The following is a 25,218-nucleotide window of genomic DNA, read 5'->3' as shown; positions in this document are numbered from 1 at the left end:
TGAGACTGCTGTGGGATTTGTGAGCACTTTGCAGCCAGCAAGTGCAGCAACTACTCAAGGAGGGCAGGGACAGCAAGTAGCTCCATTACTGCTGAAGAGTAATTATTTTGCAGGAATTTTAAAGTATCTGGTTGGTTTGGGTGGATTTTTTTTTTTGCATACATCATACAGACAAACGTCATAAAGGACGTGATTTTCAGAAAGTGATAGGTCATGAGCAGTGTTTGAAAGCCAAGTAATTTTAGGTCCTCTTAAATTTGGTATCCAGGTGACTATTTGTGGAAGGCAGTGATGATAAGGAGTATCTTGTGAAATTCTTGAGTGAGGTCAGCATTTCCATCTGTTATTATTTAGTGTTGCTGTCTTGATAGTCAAAGTGAGTGTTTAAAGTCAGTTAAAATCAGTTGTTCTCCAGCTGGCATTATGCAAATGTTACACTTATTAGGCTGAGGTCCTGCTCCAAGAAGACACAGATACCTTTGGTGTTCAGCCCCTTCCATGAAACAATGCTCCCATGGAGAAAAAGCTGAGCATACATTGCAGATACAAAACTTTAACGAGAATTGTGGTTATTTCATTGGCTTGTGCTGACACTTCAGAGCCCTTTGAGACTGGAACAGATGTTTTGTGAACAGAAAATAAAAAGACAGTCTCTACTCCCAGGGAGTTTACAGTCTAAAGTAGTAGTTTGAAGAGCTCACTAATGGGATTGGTGGATTTGCAGTCTTTAAGGGAGTCAGAGCTTCATTCTAAAAAAAAAATCGCAACTCCACCCACAAGATATGAGCTAGATAAGTCATCCCAAAATAAAACTCACTGTGTAGTGGTATAAAGAGTGAAGATTACCTGATAAAAATGGTCCTGGTCCCCTAAAATACAATGTTGGCTGAATAAATTGGAGCTGCTTTATCCTCAATGGCAGAAAAGAAAGGGTTTCTGCTGAGCCCAATTCTTTTTCCTTCATGTCCCTCTTTGAAGGGAATGAGCCACGGCTCACAAGATGACCTGAAAAGGTGCCATCCACTCTGCTTTATTCTCTGATTACTTGAATCTTAGTGAAAGATGCAAACCACTGAACACATTATTTACCAGATGTGACAATGTCTTGCCAGTGGCTCCCTTTTCACAACAACAGTGGTTTGATTCACCCCATGGTAACTCTAAGATTGCAAAAAGGTATTTATTTCAGGCTTCATGCAAAGGAAGTGGGACAAAAGAGTTTGGGTTTGGTTTTAGCAGGACTGTCAAAGGATATATATGTGTATATAGAATGCATAAACAGTCTCAAAGATGTAAAAATTCCTGTTGCTTGGAAATCAGAAGGAACACAGGAGATGTCTTAAAATCTGGCTTAGTGACACATCTCTGAATTAGTTTGTTAATTAGAAGGCATCCATGATTGAAGATGTTTCTGTAGGGATCCCTTGGAATTGGTTGTTGTATCCAGCCCTACTCAGCATTTTCATTATTGTCTTAGAATGTAGTTTACTTCTCTCCTGGTAAAATTTTTAGGTCACCTAAAGCTCAGTGTGGTGGTAAATAATATACCCAGATCATTTTGACACAGAGTGATCTGACTCACATCACTGCAAGGTCACAAACAAAATATATCATAATGCAGCAAAATGCAAAACAGCCCTGGGAACAAATAAAGGATGTTATACTGGAGGGTTGAGAGATTCTTGAGAAGCAATGACTCAGAACAAGATTTTGAGGTCACTGGAGGTAATTGTCTCAACATGAGTTCTCAGTGCAAGGCTTTTGCACCTTCACCTTTGTGAACCTTAGGAGTATAGAAGCCCAAAAATTCTTTGGGGAAGAGGAAGTGGTCTCTTTTCTGCACCCAATATTGCTGACACATTGCTGTGTCCAGTGTTGGTGTCCACACATAAAAGATGTGAAATTACTGGAAAGAGATCAAAGGATGTCATACACCAAAACATCCAGTGAATGGGAAACAAACCTTAAACTGGAAATTTTGTTCTTCCTTAGCTGTTCAGAGAAAAGATTTGAAATGGATTGTTGTTCTGTGCGGAGGTACTTGCACATGGAAAACACATCAGAGCAGCAGGGCAAAAGGAACTATGGTAACTTTATGGACAAAGGTCAGACAAGACCAGTTGTGGGATACTGGAGTTAGACAAATCCAACCTTGAAATATGACACAGTTCCCTAGCAGTAATTAAGCATTTCAGAAATTTATTGAAGGAAGTGGTTGACTCACTGTAATCAGCTCTCTTTGGTATATGAGATATTTTTCTAAAACACAGGCTTTAATCCAGTTCTGGGTGGGAAAAAAAGTCACAGCCTATGGGTATAAGAGGTCAGACAAGCTGATCATAGTACCCTTAAAACATATGAATTGCAGTAATCCCTCTATGCAAGACTTTAAACTTCTCGCAGAGATAATTTAGCAACACATTTTTTCTCTGCTCTGAAGTGCCATGGTCATATTACAGTTATACTTAATTAAGGAAGCTGTCGCTTTTTAAAACCAAGGGCTCTTTAAAGGCGTCCATAACTAAGAACTTACTTGCAGCCTACCTGTGCTCTGGGAGCTACTGGAGTTAGGAATCCACATGCAGGGGATGGGTCTCTGTGGCTTTGCTGCTGCTAAACTTGGGGTGCAGAGGGCATTGACCCCATGTTCACCTTCCTCTGTTACCTGTCTGAAAAATTTGCAGTGATCTCTAATGAAAATTCACCTTTATGCTTTATGGATTTCAAAGGTGTTTTGAATTACAACTTCATATTGTTTTGTTGAATTGGACAGTTAATGCCAAAGTCATGGGTCAGGAGCTTCTCACAAATGTCGCTTTATCCTCACTCTTCTGATGGATCCAGTGAGAGATCTCAGGGCATGAAAAGTCATAGCTGTGTACACTGTTATTGTATCTGCTGACAAGTCACTGTAGGGTACCACTTGGATGACTTTTGGACCATACAATAAAAAACCCCAAGAAAACAGTATACACATGGAGACATCACTACTTATGATCTTGTAGATTAACTCATGCTGTTCTGCATGACCCAGACAAAAATAGCCATTACATTTTCCTAAGCTAAAGAAATGCTTTGTCCTGAAACTGCTTTTAGTATTAGAGGGAGTTGAGTAGCTAAATGCCATTTCAGCCCTCAAGTGCCTTCATGAATTTAGGACATCAGTGACAAACCTTTCTGGTGTAGTTTTCCTCAGTTTATTCCATTTAGGTCCAAAACACATGAGTTGAAAGTCTTATCTGCAGATGAGTCCTCATCATTCTCACCTGTTCAAAACATTGTCCTCTGCATCTATTCTTCAAACATTTATCTAAAGTTTCCTGCAAAGACAACATTTTCTTGCTGTCTTGCAGCTTCAGGCCTCAAAACACATTTCTGATGCCTAGAAAAAAAGACAGGTTAATGAAGAGGTATGGTACTGCTGGTTTGCCATCCTTTCAGCCAAGTGTCTGTAGCCTTAGAAAACATTATTAATGGGTGTGAGAAAAGGACATTTTATCTTGCTTGAAACTGTAGTCATTATAGTAACAAGGCTGGTTTGTTGTTTTGTTTTTCTTTTTTTTTTAGTAGGTAGTTGTGACTAAGCCTGTTGCATCTAAGCCAGTCTGTGTTCTGTGAATGGTCTCTCAAACTCCATCTGAGATTTGACCTTCCAGAATCCTACCCATCTAATAATGTGCAGCAAGCAATTTTTTTAATGGGCAAAGAAATTCTAATTAGTTCTTTTTCATTATCACTAGTCATCAAGAGAAAAGGCCAATGGATAGGTTTAGTGTCCAAGATGAACATTTTTGGGGGCAATTTTGTGAGGAGTTATAAAGATGTAGAGATGTTAGGACAGACAGAGGTATGGGTAACAGATGGGGTTTTTCAAAGCACTGTTGCTGGCTTAATAGTGCTTCCATTATCATTAATGGCAAGTGCAGAGCACTTGTGGAAATGACCCAGTGTCTGTGTGAGTGTGTGTGTCTGTGTGTGTGTGTCTGTGTGTCTGTGTGTGTCTGTGTGTGTCTGTGTCTGTGTCTGTGTCTGTGTCTGTGTCTGTGTCTGTGTCTGTGTGTGTGTCTACGTGTGCACAGAGCAGGTACTCATTGTCTTTGACCTACTTGGAAGCTCTGGGAGCCCCTACCAGGCTTGTTCAGCTTTCTGTGTGTGAGTAACCACATGAAATGATGATGTCAGTGATGTTTTAAACACTAAAATATTCCAAGATTGGAACAGGTATAACTCAACAGAATCCAAGTCCATGACGTATGAGCCATCTTAAGTACCAGAACAATGAAAGATGAGATTTCATCCTGTTTATATTGCAGTAAATACAAAGTAATGCCAATAACATTAGTGAAAGGACTTCTAATTCATACTGGTAAAAATGGGATAAAATGGAAGCTTTTACAAATGGCAATAATAACAAAATGTCTTGTTTTAATTTACTGTTTCTTTGAGATAAAAAAATCTATTATCCTGAAAACTAAAGATTTCATCCCACTTCAGGAGGTCTCTGCCTCTCAGGACAGTGTTGCTCTCCAGGCACATTCATTTCTAGCCTCTCTGCTGGTGTTGTTAGTTGGATGCTTGCTGTAAAGGTGGTGTCTGTGACATATGGAGCTCTCAGCAGCTGCACAGAGACCAACCACTCATTTCACAGAGGTCTGGGAACAGCCATCACATGGTAGTAATTTCCATTGCCTGTCAAACTGTCTTGCTTGAACTGATGAGTTGGAAGTGAAGGGCTCCATATCCCATTACCCCAGAACAAAAACATCCAGTTCCCTTATCTGATTTAAAGATCTGTCTCTACTACATGCTAACAACTCTTATTGCTAAATGTGATGCTTCATGAAACCTCTTTTGAGCTTTTTTTGGTATTTCTTTTCCTGTCACTGCTTTTTACTGAGCTGTTTGCAATGAGCAGTGGCATCTCCAAATGAATGGGGCATATTGCTATGGCGGTGGGAGGGGGAGTGGTACTGTCTGCATTTCATGGCTTGACTGATATGCAAACCCTTATTTCACTGGACTACACTCAGCAAGACTTTTCATGTGTGTCCACTGCTGTTATTGTTGTTACTATTAATTTAATGGTGCTGAAAGTGCAAGATTTATATCCTGAGAGTTTGAGGTCATCTGTTACTCTGTGTTGGTATCAAATCAATGTGACCAAGGTTAAAAGAGATCAAACCTTCACAGCAAAATATCCTTTCTTTCTACTTTATTTTACTAAGTTACATGTATAGATCTCTCTGCAATTTAGTCCTGCTGAAAGCAAACCTGGTAGCTTTGATGTGATGCGGTTATTAGAAGAGGGGTACAGAAGTTATGTATTTTGGCAAAAAACACCGCAACAATCTTTGGGGGCTCTGGAGTTTGTTATCAAAGTGACTGAGTTGTAGAATGGCACATCCTAGGATTAATCTAAAATACGCTTTTTTGAGAGCTCAGTCTCATATATGAGCTTTCATGTATTACATACTACTGCATATTTATGTTATGTATTAATGTGTATTTTGAGTTTCTTATTGTGACTTTAAGAGAGCATGCCTTACTCAATGTTAATGAAAATCCACATTTCTCTGTTGTCTGCATTGGAAGGAGTTCTTGCAACCTGAAGTCTGCAGCACTCCATGTTTCCATTGCTCTAAAATGTTCCTTACCCTTCTGTAGATGGCCTGGTGGATTGCATGGACCCAGACTGCTGCTTGCAGCCACTCTGCCACGTTAATGCTCTGTGCCTGGGCTCCCCGGACCCCCTGGATATCATCCAGGAGACACAAGCCCCCGTCTCCCAGCAGAGCTTGCATTCCTTCTATGATCGAATCAAGTTCCTGATTGGCAAGGACAGCACTCACGTCATCCCAGGGGACAATCCTTTTGAAGGCGGGTAAGTGAATTTTGGAGTTGATTCAGTAAGTGGTGAAGCATAAGCCTCTTGGCCATTTTAAGACATGGAAGGGCAGCAAGACGCAGAATAATGAAAATTTTTTAATGAAGTAGATACTTTAAGACTTTTGTGGCTGATGTAGTTCTGCTGACTGTCTCTTCGGCTATAATTTCCTGCCATTCAGTATGGCAAGATGCTTCTCTTCTGACATATATGAGCAGTTCCATGTTTGCTCACTTTCCTTATTTCAAGGAGTGAAAGCCATCCATTCAGCTCTTCTAGATGAAGTGATTGACATTGTGCACAAGTATCTCCTAAAGAGCAGTGATGGATCTTCCTTTGACAGAGACAAAAGAGAAGGAAACTAAAATTTTGCGATCTATAGTGTGAATATTAGAGACTTCAGAAGAACTGAGGAAAATCATACCATCTAGAGATGGCTGTTAGAGTGATTTGCAATATAAGCAATCAGGTTGAATATAGATTGGTTTTAAAATCAAGAAATTCTTTATCGCTGCAATCATCATCAAGAAACAGGAACTGGGAAACAAAGCATAGTAGTTCACTTCTGTGACTGCATCTCAGGATTTTGGTTCAAGTATATTCCTGTCTATCAGGGCTGATCATCCCTGAAAATCATTTCTTGTAGCAGGGTAACTGGGATGTCAAATTCCTAGATCACTCAGTGTCTGCCCTGAATGGTGCCTTTCAGAAGTAGTGACCCTGATCCTAGAGGTGGCTGTCAACACGTAGGTTTGAACTCTGTTGAGCTTCACCCAGTCATGAACTGCTTACTTTCAGCTTTCCCATACACAGCAGTTAATAGGTTGGCACTGAAAATACCCAATCTTCACGTTTGTGTGGGTATTTATTTCAGCACTTACATCTCAAGTGGTCTCTCAGGCCCCTCCAGCTCTGACTTAATGCTTTTCATGGAGGGACACTGCCAGCATCTCTTGGGTACCAGCTCCCCATCAGCCTGTTTTGGTAGTCTACAGGCTGACATCATCACAGCAGTGTCAGGAAATTGGCCTGGTGTGATATTTGCCCTGATACTTGTTGCTTCCAAGGTCATCAGGGTCCAAGAAAACTGACAACAGTGACTCAGATTATAACCAAACACTTTTATGTTGCAAATTGTTGTCCTTCATTGGCATTCTGAAGATCACAGGTACTGGATAGAGATTCAGAATTCAAAATGAGCATCTGGTAGCATAAATGTTTGTCTGGTATGTAGGTTACTGGAGTGAGGGAATGAAAAGGTTCAGATCGATAGGAAGGGTTTTAATGACTGCTCTTGATTAAATGCAGTGGAAGTAATAAAACTTGTTCTACTTAAGTTAGGATGAAGAATTATACAGAGGTAGTGATGATTTATGAGGTTTCTATTCTCAAATTATCAGCATAGGGTGTGTGCCACTAAGTGTGGTCTATAGATATGTCACCTCAAGCTGGGATTGTATTGCATCTCTCAAGTATCTTGATTTTTAAGAGTGATTGCAACTAACATTGAAGAACCTCAACAGAAGGTATATTTTTTCCTGATACAGCACCTGGTCCAGACTCATGAGAGTGTTGGGTTGTTGAAAATGCCACTACTCTTTTGGGGTTTTAAAAGACATCACATGTTCCTGTTCGTTCTTAAAGATCCTGTAGATTTGGATAAACTCAACCATTGCAAAGGTTTTCTGCTTATTTGGCCTCTCTCTGTAGTTCAGTTGCTTGTTTCACCTCCCAAAAAGCTGGACCTTTGAACAGGTCCTCTGGTCCCCCTGGAAATGACAGTGCTTCAGCAGTAGTCAGTGATTGATACGTGGGAAAGCACGGTCTGGGACCATCTGGGACCGAGTTAGTCTGGACAGGCAAGACTGCCTGTTTTTGCGTGTGTGGATATGCCCTTTATTCAGTAGCATTGTCACTGAAACTTCACCAGTTGCTTTTCCAACAGACAGGTGATAATATCCCTGTTATCCATGGATCTCTGCTCAGTGTCTCTATAAAAATCACAGCAGCCGCTGGGGGCAAGGTGAGCTGTTTTCATCACTCCTTCCAGCTGCTGGCTTAAAAGTTTGTCTGAAAAGAGGGAGTTATTCTTATAGAGGGCTCCAGCATCCTGCTTTAGGACAGCCCTCTCCTGTTGCTGATGGGATAATTCATGAAGTCGTCTCCTTCTTGGTGTAGATCAGGACTGTAAACTACTGTTCGTGGAACTTCCTATATCTTTCTGTCCCAACGCCATCGTCCTCATGGAGTAGGGTTGGAGTTGGATCCGTGTCATTTGCTGTGAGCAATCCCCCATGAGCAGGCAACACAGGGGTGGCGTGGATCTCTGTGTCCTGTGTGTCTGGCATCCTGCATGGGCACCAGAGGCACAGGCACACTCACCATTCAGGTCAGGAACTGAGTGCTCCTCCAAGCTTCACTAGGTCATGGCTGACCGATTTTCACCCTGAGAGAACTGGGGCACATTTGCATCCCTGTCTGGCCTGTGCAGAAGTGGCAGCAGCATGAAGGAGGTGACTGAATATCTCTGCAATATATTTCCTGAGCTTCAAAACTAAGCTAAGCCACTCTTCAGAGAGAACAGCAGTGAAGATCACCTAATGGATACAAATAAATGAATGTCTCGTGACAGCTAGCCTTTGAGTAAATTTATTATTGAATTACACTCTGGCTTCTTAAGAACAAGCTGAGCTGACAAGCTCTCTCACCAGTGCAGAAGAAAAAGAAAGACAATGATAAATTACCCTGATGGATAAAGGCAAAGACCTTGTCTCTTCCCAAATACCAGCAATTATATATTATTCATGTTTGGGAAGAAAAAATAATCATTACCCATATTGAAATGAGTGTTTATGATGATAAAGCAAGTAGCTAAATTAAATTTTGAATGCGCAGAATGTCTTTTCGCATCATTTTGATGAACAGATAACAAGTACTCCTCTACTACTTGGTCATTCTTTTATTGATTTTGAAACCACTTACTCTTACTGTTAGCTTTGTTGTTTTTAAGCCGTTCTTAGTTGTCCATCACCATAAGGAGTAGCGCAAGATGCAGTGGTGTCAATAAGTTGACTATAAAGTAGGATACCTGATATATTTGTTCTCTTTTGAGGGTTCATGAAATAGCAAGAACAGTCCTAGTCCACAGTCTTTTATGCTAAGTGTTGGCACGGATAAAGTGCCTCAGAAAACCATGTGTAGAATTGGTACTTTTGTAAAGAGAATTTCAAATAATTCAGTTTTGAAGTAACTGTGTTTTATACCCCTCCTTTTTTGAGACAGATTGTGTATATCTACTTGCTGCCAATAATATCAACCTGCTCTGATTACTTGGGCAGCTAGAAATAACCATCTGAGTTACATGAAAGATCAGAGAGCAGCATTTGTTATTAGCTGCAAGTGTAGTCCCCGATTGCCTTCAGGTCAGTAGTCTGCAGAAAAAGTTGGTTTTGATGATTTAAAATTCTGATCAAATTAACTTTGTACATTTTTTCCCATTACTGAGTGACAAGGCATCCGTAAACATGTCACTCAACCTTCCTGTCTCCCTTCTGTGTGCCAGGCAGAGCAGTGTACCTTACTGATCCAGGTGGAGAGGGTTACACAGCACAGTTAGAAACTCAGAGAGACGGGTGTGCTCTAGACGCTCATGTGCACTGTTTTACTGTGAATAAATAAATAAATAAATAAATAAATGTGGTTTAGTGTCAGAGTTAAATTGCATTGGTCCCAAGTCCAATTAAAACCCAAACTGTGAATATTGATCATGGCCAAAGAAGAGCTAAGAAAATAGGGGGGATCAAAATGTTTTTTCAGAATGTTTTGGTAGTCCTTCTGGTCACTCCTAAGTGATTTTGAAGAACATTCCTGTGTTTTCTTAGTATCCTTGAGGGAGTTTGCCCAGAGAAGCTGGGGCTGCCCTGTCCCTGGAAGTATTCAAGGTCAGGTTGGATAGGGCTCTGAGAAATCTGATCTAGTGGTAGGTGGTGTCCCTTCCTATGGGAGGGCATTGGAGCTGGATGGATGGTCTTTAATGTCCCTTCCAACACAAACCATTCTCTGATTCTATGCATATATTCAAAGCATCTTCTCTTTTCTTTTCACACATTTTGTCCCATTCATGGAGGGCTGTGGGTTCACCCCAGCAGATCTTTCTGAGGTTTCTTCCCAAGGAAACCAAGGCGCTCTGTCTTTTCCATGTTTTTCCATCAAGAAAAGTGTAACTTTGATACAGTGACCTAAGAAACACTTCTTTAGTTGAAGACTAAGTTAGAGGTCAAAGAACCAAAACTTACCAGGTGTAGCTTTAATCCTGATGATTTCTCCTGAGCTGGCTAGTCCAGCCCATGGCTCTGGTCCAACTCCAGGCAGATGCAGCTCCCTTCATCAGCAGGAAATTCTCTGGGTCAGATGCACCCACTGTACACAGACACCCAGAAGCAATGGGGTGGGTGGGACAGTTTGGGTTAGGACAGCTTGGAATGCTGCATCTAAAACTTTGTCATAGAGATAAAACAGCATCCAGTGTTCTGAGGGTGAGCACTCATGGCACAGCATAGTACATGTATTGATGGAAGCAAGGTCATATTTTTCCATATTTTAGAACAGGCTAACACAGCAAGTCTTCAAGCCTTTTCTTCCTAGCGTTATTGTCTTCCAAAGGCATCATTCTTCTTTTGATGCTTTCTACTCATACGAACTCCTTATTAGGTACAAGTCATAGCTTTTTAAAAACTTACTGTTTTTTATTTTGGTAGTTAATCCCTTCTAGAGGAATTAAGAGCAAAGCATACTTTTAAAATTTACCTTTCCTATGTACAGGGCTTATTTTCTTTTCCAGTGTTTGCCCTCTGATTTTGAGTTTAGCATAACATTATTCCCATATAATAAATTAATGCAATATATGCAGCTACTTAGATCAACTTTGTGGAATTTGTACCTGCAAGACTTAATGAAAGTAAAACTCCTGTCCATATTTATGTTCTTTTCCATGACATAGATAGTGTAACCATGAGGCAATTATGTTCCTCTTTTGTAACTGTCAGTAAAAGAAATTTTGTTGCTCTCAATGATCTTCGAGGTCTTGTCCAACCTTAATGATTCTGTAATTCTATAAGTCCCGTGTACAGTCATTAGAGAAATTGGGCTGCAGCTTTCTAAAAATATTTTTAAAATGTTAGATATTTATGAAGGAGTAGGATCTTCCTTGTGTGATTTGGGCATGCTTGCAAGGCCCAGTGAGGCAATTGATAGAAACAATGCACCATCCTGCACCTGGAATTAAAAGGTCTCAGGTGATACCTATGTCCCAAGGAGCTCCTGAAGTGTGCAGAAAGCAGCTCATTAGGAGTTTTTTTCCTGCTTGCAAGTTTTGAAGGCTTGATATTTAAGTACCTCCCAGATTACAGAGGTACTAATGTGCACTTTTGGATTTAGGAGTCCAAACTATGGTGTACGTGTTGATGCATTCTCTTGGATCTGCGCATGGATATTTGATTAAATATTTATTCAGTACTTAAGTTACTGTCCTCTGAAAAAAGCTGCCATATCAGAAAGAGTGTAGCATTTATTTGCTAAATTGGTTAAAACCTCCTATATAAAAAAGCAGTTTTATAATCCCAAATATAAAATCTTTTGTATTTTATTGGACATTTTTTCCCTAATCCCTTCTGATCGTTACAAATCTATCAGACAGCTTATATGTAGTTAAAGAACTTCCCCTATGATCATCAAAGGAGAGATAATTTTATAATTAACCTGGAAATAATGTATTTTTCCTCCTCTTCTGCTTGGTTTTGTTTTCATGGTGCCTCAGATTCAATGAAAGGCAGTGCTTTTATTTCTGTTCTTCTGCAGAGCTGAATATGTGGCCAATGCTTACAAAATAAATACCAGATGTAAAATACTGTAATAATACAGAGCTACTAAGTTCTGCAGACATTTTTAGTGAAGACTTGACATGAATAAACTATTCATCTCTGAAAGTTATTGCAGCATAAAGTCTTTATCTCTCATAGAAATAATAGCTATAAAATGACTTCTGAAAAATCATGAAATAAGCATAATTCAGTATTAGGTGGAAAAATTATCTTGTACCTTATGTACTACTAGACATTTGATTTGGATTGTACAGACCTAAAAAAATATGAGTGTTATTGTGTTTCTTTAATACCTTATGCAAAGCAGGAGTGTTTCTTTGGTTTTACTGGAGAAAAGGAGAGAGTCATCAGCTCCTAAAGCATTAGTCAATCACATTGTGAGTAAAAGGATTCTTCATTGAAACTTTGCAGTAAAGCACAGCCCAACTTTATTATGTGTTGCATTTCCTATAAAACTCTGTTCTAAAATACTTTCATTTAAACAGTTGGAGGCAGTTTTACAATTCCACTGATGTCATCAGCATCTTTTCCTCTGCTGAGTAGCCTTCCCATATCCCTTACCCTCCCACCTTACAGTTATAGTTCAACTGAGAAATCTTGAGGTGTAAAAATAGTGAGTCAATGAGGCATAGAGACACAAGATGTTCTGAATGGCAGGAGTGGCATCCAAGAGCGGCCAGATTGCTTGGCAGATCAGAGAGGAAGATTGTGCTGTCATAAAGATAAAAGGACACATATCAAGAAGGTGAATAATGTTCAGTTCCTGGGAGAAGTATTCAAAACAATAAGGACCTGAGTCTTTCAAGAATGGAGCCAATAGGGAATTCTTGTGAGAGCAATGATCATGGAGTTTCTAAGAGTGGTAGGAGGTCCTCAAAGGATATTACATTTTGTTACCAAGCTGTCATGCAATAAATATACCTCTTTTTCCTTTTGGAGGAGCTACAACCAGCAGTCACTAATGCTGCTAAAAAAAGATGATGCCCAAGGAGATGTTAAAGAACCATCAGTTTATAAGTCTTCACAGAGCAGAATGGAGTCAGGTGCATACAGTGGGAAGCCTAAGAAACTGAGCAATTGATCACAAAACCAAGTCTCCTTGCATGTATACTAAAAATATCAGAGGAAGAGCACTCACTGGGTTGATACTGTCAAGTTAGACCCAGTCTAAAGAGACGGTAAGAATAAAATCTGTGTCTAGAGATGTTATTATAAATATTGATTAATAAGCACTTCTTTTTTGACTTCAAAAACCAACTTCATTAGCCACATCTATAAAAGTATCTGAGCATTATGTAGCTTTTTCCCCTGTCCTTCAGGCAATTTAAGTAATGGGTGTTCACTGGAGCTTTTCATTCACTTGGCTTTGCTATTTCTTTCATGGAATATCTAAATCCTGTAGAAGGCTTCTTGCAAAAGGTTAACAGCTAAGGACCATGCCCACATAGTCATCAGCATCTCCTGATCCTTCAGAGATGAGACCTGTTTAGTACCTTCACTGAGTAGGTAAAACAAACAGGGCAGGTTCAGTTTCTTGCTTCAACTTAGAAATGGCTTTCTTTTACTGATTCTGTTCAGAGCTCTTAAAAACTTTGCTCTTTGTCACCCATTCTCCTTCTCCAGGGTCCCTGTTCCATCCATGGCTCACAAAGCAGAGTGGCAGGATCTGTTCCAAGCCATGTCTAAGTGTCAGTGCCACTTAGCAGGTCCCCTTATGGGATATGGGCAAATGTTAGTCCATTTAGTCCCTTTGTCACATTGACACCAGCATTCTGGTGCTCCCCTTAGTGCAAACTCCTCAGATGAGCCTAATCAGTTATTTAGAATCATAGAATATTTTTGGGTGAAAGGGACCTTTAAAGGCTATCTAGCCCCTGCCATGAGTAGGACATCTTCAGCTGTATTGGGTAGCTCAGAGCCCCATCCAGCTTGGCCTTGAATGTTTTCTGGGATGGGGCAGCCACAACCTCCCCATACAGCCTGTACTGGTGTTTTGCCATCCTTATCATAAACTGCTTCTTCCTTAAGTCTAGTGTGAATCTACCTTCTTCTAGTTTAGAATCATTGTTCCATGTCCTATTGCATCAAGTCCTGCTAAATCCAGCAGGATTGTATCCCAGCTGCCCAGCATGTGCCAAGCCCTTTCAGAAGCTCACTTGTGCTGTCCATGATAGTGTGGGATTCTTTCTGCATGAGTCCTCTTCAATTTTAATTTCCTATATAAAAGTCTGCCTTTTTTCTTTTTAACAAGGAGACCTTCAGAAGGATCATTTGCATTCTTTTTCCTTACCTTAATTCCTTAATTCAGATGGCAGCTAAGAGCAGTACATAGGTTTTGACTTTAAGCTTTTCTTACAACTAAACTGAACTAAAAAAGTAAGACAGATTTACTCAGTTCAAGGAAAGACTGTCAGGAGGTTTTTCTCCACAGTTAAGAGGCGAGTGGGCAGGACTGTTTTTACAGACGGCTTTTGAGGGAAATAGTGCCACAAGCAATGAACTTGAACGTCTCTATGTTCTGATCTTTCCTCTTCTTCTTTTGTCCTTCATCTGCCAGCTCAGGCATTTTCTGTGTGTCCGTGTGTTTGATCGTGATGCCCTTAGCTTTTACCTGGCATTCTACCAAGTGCTCTGTCTGTCCTGGTACAAGGCTGCCCTGAGGTTGTTTGACATTAGACAGGGCACATTCAACCCAAAATGGACGAGGTACATTTTGCTTTATCCTCTCTTACTCTCAAGCAAAAAGGCCACAGCCAAGGCTAAAGACAAGAGACTGTAGCACATCTGCACTTCTAGGCACTTACCAGACTGAGCAGATCACAGATGAATGCCATGAGAATGTAAAAATCCCTCTGCAAAGGGATTATCACATTACTACAATTATTCTTCTTATGTCTCTGTAAGGAGGTGATTCTTATTTTGCAGGTGCAGTAAAGAGACATGAACAGACCAGCTGACATGACTGGTGTCACACAGAAAGGCTGTAGAGATTATTTTTCATTAATAACATTCTTCCCAATGAATTATAACTTTCTGGATTTTTGTTCTGTGGAGCTCTGTTGAAGTTTTATCCTGAGGAGAAGGATAAATCCTATATATATGCATATATATTTATATATACCAATAAAATATTAAAGTGGTAAGTTCAAAAATATTTCTAATGTCAAATTAAAATATTTGTTATTAATAACTTGGCTGAGGATGGCTAAGCAGTCATGATAACCATTTTCACACATTGAAACCTTTAAACGAGAATGAGGTATGTGGGAAGTATTTTGAGGAGCAACAGAAATTATTCGGAGTGAGATTTCCCATGTCACCTATCCTCAGTTAAAGCAAGAACACACATTTCTTGCAGAAAAAGTGGGATTTAGGATGCATGGAATTTTCTTCTCACAATGAAAAATGCTTAACAGAAGCAGTATTTTTCCCTTATTTCAAAATACCAAGCACACTGTCACCAGAAAACATCTGTGACTAAAGTGCATTGGAAGGACCAGTGTCTAGGTTGTGAGACACTGGATCAGAGTTTGTATTAAAGACAAATCTTTAATGTGCTCCCATGAGGTGAAATGGCTTTTGTGGAATTTACTTTTCTGGCTTCTGTTCTAAGGCTGGTTTGGTCTGCTTGAATTTTGTTGACAGTGTGTCAAATTTTATTTGTCTCTGAGCAATAGGAACGTAAAGGCATCAGAGTGCCCCTGCCTGCTTTGCCACTGTGGCCCAGATCTTAGCAGAAAGACTTAATTTAATTTTCTTGGGAATGAAGGGTAACTTCACAAAGCAACAGTGTAAAATTGTCTGATACACCATCTGGCCTCGTAAATAGCATTTTGACAATGATTTGGTCTTTCAAGCAAGTTTTTATGACAAATAAAAAAAATTAAAAGGAAAAGTCTAATTAAAGAAGAGGAGAAATAGAGACTGCTTTTCCTTGTAAAACAAGAATCCATACAGTCTTATGTAACAGTAGTGAAGGACAAAACAAACAAAAATCCAAAAACCAGAGGCAATAGGTGGACTCTGGTAATAATTTATTAAAAAGATGAGACTCAGGCTACAAGAAATTGAATTTTGTTCAACTGCAGAAAACACTCTGAACTAGCAGGCCTGGACTGATGGAATAAATCTCTTCTATTAACGTGAGAGATAATTTTATGTAAATGTATTTGGAGACCTTCTAGCAGAGCTGAGCATCTTAGCAGTACCACTTAACTTCTTTGCAGGGTAATTGCATTTAGACCAAGGTCAGCTGAAGGAAATAGCTGACTAAATTAGCATTAACCAGGATCCTGGGGGGCTTGGGGCATTGTAGACACTCAATCTTGTCTTCATAAAGGACATGTTGACACTAGAGAAGCCAGCTGCTTCCAATGCACTGTGTTTTATTCAAGTGGGACAAATTTTATCACCCAGGGAAGTAGAAGATTTGAGACTCATCAGAGACAGTCTGGGCTTGAGTTTTCTTCCAGTTTCCATCTCTATCTCTTTTAAATGGATTCAGATTCATGCATCTTGCTCCATCTTCTTTTTACTGCTGTGGGTTGGGAATGATGTCCCCTTAGTGGAAACATCTTTCCTTAAAGCATGGAAATAAAGCAATGGTTACAGTCCTCAGGAGGGTGGGGATGCAGCTGGGTTTGCTGACAAGCTGCTTCTCTGAGAAGAGACAGCCTCCAAGTCCATGAGCACATAGGTGTGTTAGAAGAGTTGGATGAGTGCTGGGAAGCATCATCCAGGATAGGAACTGAGTCTCCTTCCAAAGGTGGGCTGTCAAATGCATTTGCTACAGCTGCCAAGGTGAGAGGAAACTCGCTGTTTGCCCACCTTGTGCTGGTGCTTGTAGAAGTAATTGTCAGTGATATGTAATGGAGCAGATGCTTGTGGATATAAAGCACATCCCAAATTTACTGAGCCAAGGGTCTAGGCCAAGCTGCTTGCACTGTTACTTAGAACTTTAAAACTGCCCGGACGTGTCTTGTGTATAGGGCAGTAGGAGAGGCACCTGCAACATGTTTGTTTTTCTTTACTTGCTTTGACCCCTTAGAAGAAAAAAAAAAACAGGTGGAAGTGTTCTTCTTGGATTCACAGAAATGTATGATCTTGTTCTTATTATTTTAAAACATTTGCAGTTGCACTGTTTACTTGAATATGTGGTACAGAACATCAATTCTTTTGTACTCAGGTGTTAGTATTCATGAAAGAGTTTGCAGTGATTCCTTGTCTTCCATAAAATATTCAGCTCATTTGATGAGAAACTGAGAGAAGGAAGTTTCAAACCCACTCTGGTCTCTCTGAAGCATGGAAAAGAAGATGGGGCAGAGTGGAGCAGGTCATGAAAAAAACTGGGAAACGAGAGCCCAGGTTCTGCTGTTGGCTCAGAGATGTGCTCAGACATGTTCACTTTACACAAAAATTGCACTGCAGGTGGTGACCTGTTGACTTCATTGGGATTATTCCAAGCATTGACATTTTTCCAAGCATATTCCATGGCATCTTGATTATTTTGAGTTATGCTCTACCTGTGTGTTAGAGAGTGATGTGCATAATACTGTACTGGATTCTTGTTTTCCAGTTGTTATATATGGAAAGCTGAGTTAGAGCCCTTAATGGGAGAAGCAAAAGAAATATTAAGGATGTTGTTCCCGTCATTGGCCCCATCCCAGAAAATGTTCAAGGCCAAGTTAGATGGGGCTCTGAGTAAAGCAGTCTAGTGGAAGGCAGGCAGTTTGGAACTACATGGTCTTTAATATCCCTTCTAGCCCAAACCATTGTAGGATTGTTGGATTATTAGCTCCAAACTTGGTCCAAGTCTTTTCCTACATGACTCCTAAGAAGTCAGTGATGATACATCAGAGAAAACTCAGTGATATAAAAATAATTTCCAGTATCTAATTTTCTTGTGACCTATTCCAAAATTACATGTGAATATAGTCACATCTCAGATTGCAGACAGATTTTGGTATCGCTGCAGTAATTTTTGATAATATTGGAGCTCTCCATTTAGATCAGCAGGAATTTTTTTAAGACTCCCTGGCAAATGGTCTGTTTGCTGTACTGTGGAATGTAAAAATTGTGCAGCTTTTATTAAATAGAAGTTATGCTTTATCTCCTTGCATTATACAATCTCAGATTTTTAGGTGGACTGTAAGAAAATAACTGGTTCTTTCCCTAATGATCTGTGTTTATGAAATCATCTCTACAAAACATTGCAGAAATCATCCTTTGCCTCAGTGAACCAGCAAAGCACCATTGCTCCGTTGAAGTGCAGCTGGGATGATTTACTCTAGCTGAGATCTGGTTCTGCACCTGGAGAAACATTGGCTTTCAATCTCTGCTCTCCAGCAGGACAGCACTTAGAAAAATTATTCATTGGGTCACGTTAGCACGCTGACACTACAATTTGCTGTTGCTGCTCAGAAAAATAGTTACCTTCAGCCAAAAATTGGGTTCGGACACTCTCACAGACATGTGATGTTTTGTCTTTATGGGAAGCTTCTAAGGTAGCAATGTAGTAATGACTTAGAAGTCTGGAAACAGACTTTGGAATGAGAACCAAGAAAATTTGTCTTTGGCTTTACTGCAGGTTTTCTGACTGACCTTGGACAACTGAAAATCATTCCATGTTTTATTTCCTCTCTCTGTAAAATACCAATCTGGCTGTATTAATCAGTGTTTGTAAAGGTCCTTGAAATCCTTAGATAAAAGAGCATATTACAGATCACAGAGTAGTTGGAATATATGTAGCCTATAAAATGGTGCAATCTACCAAACTTGGGAAGAAAAAGAGGGGAAGAAAAAGCCCATCCTATTAGTGTGCTCAGCTCCACAGGCAAATTGTAAGGAAGCTTTCTGAACCCAGCAAATTTTCTGTCATGGTTTTCCCAAATGGGAAAGAAATGAGCTGCCAAGCCTTGGTCAGGATCTTCTGGGGCTTTTGTGCCTTAAATATGTCCATGTACTGCATGGTAATTTTCAGCTCTCTTTGATTTAAAAATACACCTTGCTTTTAATTAGGGCAATACTGTTAAAACACTACTGGCTGTTAGGAAAAGGTTCATCACTCAGAGGCTGGTTGGGCACTGGAAGAGGCTCCTGATGGAGTGTCGTGGCACCAAGCCTGCCAGAGTTGCAGATGTGTTTGGACAACACTTTCAGGAACGTGGTATGATTTGAGGGCTGTTCTGTGGAGGGCCAGGAGCTGGGCTCAGTGATCCTTGTGTGTCCCTTCCATCTCAGGAGATTCTGTGATTGTGTGAAATTCCAGTGTGATGTTGTAAATCCTACAGAAATTTATACTTAAGGATATGCTGCAGCAGTTGCTTTCATATAATAGGGTAATTGTAAACCTCACTTTGATTATCCAAGGTTTTTACACAATGCCTGAGAAAGCCTTCAAGGGCAGCATCCCACCATCAAAACACATGGTGTGACCTCCAGCTTTACAGGTTATAAAGGCCTTGCCTTTCTAATCCATAGGAATTCCTAGCCACATCAACAGAGGAAGAAACTGCATTTGTCCAAAAGAGTTACTGTTTCTTATTATTTTTCTCTTTCTTGCAGACATGCATGTGTGATTCGAGGCCAGGTGATGACAGCAGATGGGACCCCTTTAGTTGGAGTGAACATCAGCTTTGTCAACAATCCTCTGTTTGGATACACAATCAGCAGACAAGATGGCAGGTAGGATGTCTGTACGGGATTTACAGTGTTCAGGCAGCAGTAACAGCATTATTGCCATGACCACTAAAGAGAAACTCTTTCCAAGAGCACGTTTATTATTCATGCCTTTTGAAGATGTTGGTGCATTAATGTTGGTTGTTTTGGGGCTGCATCTGGCTGGTGACTGATCCCCAGTTCTGTTCCTTGCTCTTCAGTTCCAGGGCCAGTCTTGTTCAGTGCATTTATCAATGGCCTGGATGCAGGAGTTGAATGCACCATTAGCAAGATGCTGATGGTACCAAACTGGGAGGTGGTCTTGATGCTCCTGAGGGACAAGAGACCTTGCAGAGGGATGTAGGTACATTGGAGCGTTGGGCTGTGATGAATGGGATGAATTTTAAAAAGTCAAAATGCTGGATTTTCTGCACCTGGAACAAAGTAACACCAGGCACAAGTATAAACTGAGACAGGAGTGGCTGGAGAACAACCCTGCATGCAGGGATCTGAGGGTGCTGGCCAGCAACAGCTGAATAGGAGCTGTTAGAGCTGTGTGTCTTGCAGCCAAGAGGGCAAACCCCAACCTGTGGTGTATCAAACACAGCATGACCAGCCTGTCAAAAAGGTGGTTGTCCTGCTGTATCCAGTGTTGGTGTGGCCTCGCTCAGAGCACTGCATGCAGTTCTGGGCCCCATAATTTAAGAAAAGTGTTCAGGTCCCTTAATGTGTCCAGAGGAGGGCAAGAAAGTAGTGAGAAGGCTGGAAGGAATATCCTGTGAGCAGCATCTGAGGACTCTGAGTTTTTCTAGTTCAGAGAAAAGGAGGCTTGAAGGGTGTCCCCATTGATTCCTAGAGCTTCCTAAGGAGCAGGTGTGGAGAGGGAAGTACTGAGCTCACCTCCTTGGTATCCACTGATAGGACTCATGGGAATGGCTCAAAACCGGGAGAGATTTAGACTGGACGTGAAGAAACATTTCTTAACTGAGAGGGTTAAACACTGAAGCAGGCTTCCAGTTAAGCAAACTTCCCTGTTGAACTATCCAGAAGCCACTCACACCACCTGAGCTGGGACAGGGGTCCCTTTGCAGCCACACTCCACACTCACACAGTCACACCGGGGTTCCTCACCCGCTAGACCTCAGGTGTCCCATAGCAGTGTCTCGTGTCCGGATCCCTAAAACAATTTAATCTTGGTACAATAACTAAATAACAAAAGAGCCCAAGCTGCTGCCTGCAAGGAGGGACCCTGGACAAAGGAAACCATAGATTTTATCCCTCACAGTCTAAGCCTGGGAAAGTCTGGAGTTATCAGCTCCTGTCGTCTCTCCTTGTGGCTACTTGGTAGTTCCCTGACTCTTGCCTCAGGCTTTGGCTTGGCCTCCTGCCCCCCAAGGAGCTCAGCTGCAGCTCACACTATAGATGCACACCAGGCTACCACCACCAAGTGTAACCTCAGCATTCCTAGAGGCATTCAATGTCCTAAGCCTGTCAGTGTTTTAAGAGGCATTTGGACAATGCCCTTAATAACGTGGTTTAATTTAATCAGCCCTGAACTTGTGAGGCAGCTCAACTTGATGATCCTTGTAGTTCCCTAACAAATGAATAGCCTCTTCTCTTCTCTTCTCTTCTCTTCTCTTCTCTTCTCTTCTCTTCTCTTCTCTTCTCTTCTCTTCTCTTCTCTTCTCTTCTCTTCTCTTCTCTTCTCTTCTCTTCTCTTCTCTTCTCTTCTCTTCTCTTCTCTTCTCTTCTCTTCTCTTCTCTTCTCTTCTCTTCTCTTCTCTTCTCTTCTCTTCTCTTCTCTTCTCTTCTCTTCTCTTCTCTTCTCTTCTCTTCCCTTCCCTTCCCTTCCCTTCCCTTCCCTTCCCTTCCCTTCCCTTCCCTTCCCTTCCCTTCCCTTCCCTTCCCTTCCCCCTCCCTCCTCCCCCCTCCCCCCTTTCCTTCCCATTATTTGTTATTATAAATTTAGTGATATCACCTAGAATCTTTAGCCAGCAATTTGGTAATGCAGTGCCCATGCATAGAAAAAGATGTCTCCTGCTCCCAGCAGATATATTCTTGTTAATTCATGTTGAAATTATTAGGAAGTCATTAAGATTACGGTTGTGTTAGAGGCAGAATCTGAGCAATCATGCTCAACCAAGACAAAAGCAGTGCAAATTGGGAATGTCTTTCATCTTATCTTTTGTTTGTCAGTGCTAATTGGCTCCCTTTCTTTTAAGAACAAAAGCATAACAGAAGGGCTTCCAGCTGCATATGCTCTACATATTGACTACTAACCACTAGCACTTGGGAGAGGATTTATGGGTTTTAGCACCTCTCTAATCCACAAGTTTCATTTGAGTTGGCCAGAGAAACAGAATTGTAATGAAAAAGAAGAACATGTGCTAGACACGTGTGCTTGATGCTGTCCGGTTCACACTCAGGGATGTTCACACCTACTGTAACACTAGTGGGGACTGGGAGGTTTTCCAAGTGATGCTCCAACCCTTCAACGATATGACAATAAAATGCAGATGATAAAGAGACATTCCAGAAAGAGGACACCCCTGGAGCTGGTGTCTTCTTATTGCCACTGGCTTAGGCATTGCTGCAAAAAGGAGAAAATTTGAACATTTGTGCTTAAGGGTATCTTTGGCAACCTTACTGAATCTACTTTGTGGCAAAATGGGATCCAAACCACACTCTCATATTTAGCTTGCTGTGTATGGATCAGCACAAAATCTGTATCCAGTAGAACAGATAAATATGACTAAAAGATTGCTGGACAACAGTGCCTGTCATAACCTTTTGTTCTGTCTGTCTGTCTGTTTCCTTGTGTGTGTACAACACCCAACTGCTGTATGTAATCAATTTAGATTACAAATACTTTGAGGAAAGAAACCATCTCTTTACATTGCAGTTGTGCTGGACCTAGCACAGAGGGGCCCTGTTGTAACTGGACCTCTAGCCAGCAAACATGAAAGCTAAAGGGACAGAGCATGGAGGTGACTGCTGCCATCCAGGCTCCAGACCTTTGTAATATTCAAGCAACTATTTCTTTCTGATTCTTCGGTGGTGAGAGGTAACCCCCCCATGCTACAAATCTACTTCTACTGGCAGTTCAAGCTAGGGATGCTCCTTCCATGCTATGTGCTTCCCAAAGTCCAGCTGAGCAGGGGCACAGGGCAGAAGGCAATGCAGCCGGAGCATCAGTATGCTCCACCAGGCTTCGGTGGACTCCTGGTTCCTTGGAGTGGCTGCCAGCCTCCAAAAGCTAAATTAGTTTCAAGGAGCTCAGGGCTGCAGCTTGCTGACTCAGCCCCCAGCAGATACCCAGCTCTAAGTGATAAAAATGACAGAGATCAGCTGTCTCAGAGCAAGGAATCTGTGACCAAGTGGGATTCATCCTAAAGCTGTGATTTCTGTAGGCAACTGGTGGGAGTCAGTGTACCCCCTGACTCTGTGGTGTCAGCTCTTCTGATTTCACTTTCTTCACCTTCCTCTCAAGGCAGTCTGCTTCTACAGAAACCTGGTGCACAAACATCAAACAAATTATCCAGTTGCAGTGCTGAGCCTCCAGAATAATGAATATATCTCCCAACTTGGCTAAGGGATACATGCAGGTATTTTGTCAAATGAACAGGCACATCAGTGCATCTGTGTACTCTGTAGGTACTCTGTGGACAAAAACCACTTGTCCATAAATGGACAAGTTAAAGAACACCAAAATTCATGGAACCCAATGGTTTGGGCTGGAAGCAGCCTTAAAGATCATCTGGTTCCAACTCCCCTGCCATAAGCAGGGACAACTCCCACTAGACCAGGTCACTCAAAGTCCTTGAAATCCATCCTTGAGTCCAGTGACTTCCTCAGTGGTCTGTAAATTACCTTGAACTATATAAGACCATTCAAGCTAAAACTTGTCAGGGCAAAAAATGTTGTCAGACATCCTGATTTCTAATCCCAGCCTCTGATTTAGTGGGTACAATTAGGTGCATCTCTTGACTTTCCCAGTCCAATGAACCAGCCAGTGAAAGAGAGTTAATATTTACTTGTGTTCCTTACTGATTTTTCTAGTATTTATTTAATGCCATATATAAAGCACTTTCCAAATCATGTAAAGAATTCATGCTGTTCCAGTTTCTATTATCTTTTCTATGGGTTTGAGTATTTTTTTTAATAGGGCATGTCTCATCAGCTTTTGTACAGCAAAGTTTTCATGTGATTGAGTCAACTTTGTTTTAAGGAATTGATGCTCTTAGACAAGAAGCAGGTTCTCCTGAACTACAGTAGCAGGCTGCATGCAGTCCAGAGCATTCCCAGTCATAGAGGGTCATCCCTCCCATCTTTAGTGTCATTCTGGTTTGGAGAATAAATGGGAGCACACATGCAAGCAGTTACCTTGTTCCGGGGGTCATGAGATAACTGCATAAAACTCAGCAGGTTTATTATTAGGCGTATTCACCATAGGAATATATATTCTTGAAAATGTGCACTGAGTTGCCTTAAATTGATTTAGTAAATCAGTTTACTGATAGCAGGGAAATAACTGGGGTTTTAAGTAAGGGACTTTAAAGATACAATTGCATCAGTTTAGCTAGATTGGTTTCTAAGCTGATTTTGTCACTCCAGGTTTGGGGGTTTTGAGGTTTCTTTTTGGCATGATAAAGTCTCCAAATGAGTAAGTAAAATTTCAGTTTTAGAATTATAGTGAGATAAATTTTTCACCTCTGTAAGGGGACTCACTTTATTCCAGGTCTCTCCTATAACATTGCTCAGATACAGCCTGAAATAGTGAAACCCTGGTCCTGTTTAAGTCACATTACTTAGACTCAGCAAAACTCCTATAACTTCAAGGCTTGCTTGTGTTTTTAGCCTAATTACTGCACCAGAGACTTTGTTTATATAACAGGGCATGAATTTAAAGTGACAACTCTCAAACTACTCTGTTGTATGCATTTCTGTGTAAAGCAAAGATAACAGACAGTTCAAAGTATCAGTACTGTATTATAAACCACATTTTTAAATAAAGTTTTAAATTTTATTAAAGTGATAGTTTAAAGAGGCTGCAGGTCCTCAGTATCCCTGGGTGTAGGAACACAATAAAGCAGCAAGTAAGTCTCCAGACCTTTTCCATATTACATTCAGCAGCCTTTGCAAAGCTTTTTCAGAAATACCAAAAACAATGAGCTTTCAGAGAAGAGACATGAGAAAGGGTTACACTTTCCTGTGGGGTTTTTATTTTTTGAGCTGCTTTGGATAAATAGATAATTTCATCCTTCGGCTTGTCTCTCCAGAGTCTTTAAAGAAAAACAACAAAACAACTGTACGACAAGTATGATTTTTATGGAGTGGTAAAAAATACATCAGAGATGAGCAGCAAAAACAGAAATAAAATTATCTTATTTCTTCAATCCCAGGACAGTTTTCTTTTTGTTAAATTTAATTTCACTGAGAGAAACTGGGAGGTGTTTTCCGTTTGTTTTTTTCTGCTTGATTTTGGGTTTACCTTTTGTTTAGTTCATCAAGATAAGTTGAAAGCTGCATCCTGGGACTCTGGGAAAACCAGCTTGTGAGCAACACCACTTGCTAAAAAATACTGCATGGTTCTGTTTTCACAGCTGCTGGAGCCTGACATGGAGGTGGTGCTTTCCCTTTTGCATCCTGTTTTGGGGATGCAGGAGAGGCCAAGACATTTCCCCCCAGCAGATTCCATCTCTGATCCAGGCTCAGTGAAGCCAAAGGGATGAAACAGAGGTGTTTGCAAATAAGACCTCTTCCAACTTGCCTAAAAACTTGTTGAGAATCATTTGTAAT

At 40.8% G+C, this 25,218-nt stretch overlaps 1 protein-coding gene across 10 annotated transcripts in view; it reads left to right on the top strand.

Moving 5' to 3' along the window:
* Nucleotides 1-25,218, top strand: part of TENM4 (teneurin transmembrane protein 4) — a 589,980-nt gene that overhangs the window by 490,053 nt on the left and 74,709 nt on the right. For all 10 annotated transcript variants that reach the window (XM_063148730.1, XM_063148734.1, XM_063148732.1 and 7 more), the window contains 2 exons: nt 5,665-5,881; nt 19,327-19,446. In XM_063148730.1, the coding sequence (XP_063004800.1) occupies nt 5,665-5,881; nt 19,327-19,446 (337 nt within the window). The remainder of the gene's footprint in view (nt 1-5,664; nt 5,882-19,326; nt 19,447-25,218) is intronic.

Source organism: Melospiza melodia, chromosome 2, assembly GCF_035770615.1.
Source record: "Melospiza melodia melodia isolate bMelMel2 chromosome 2, bMelMel2.pri, whole genome shotgun sequence".
NCBI classification, from domain to species: domain Eukaryota; kingdom Metazoa; phylum Chordata; class Aves; order Passeriformes; family Passerellidae; genus Melospiza; species Melospiza melodia.
Note: the sequence above shows the minus strand (reverse complement) of the source record. Positions and strands in the feature narration are given on the sequence as shown.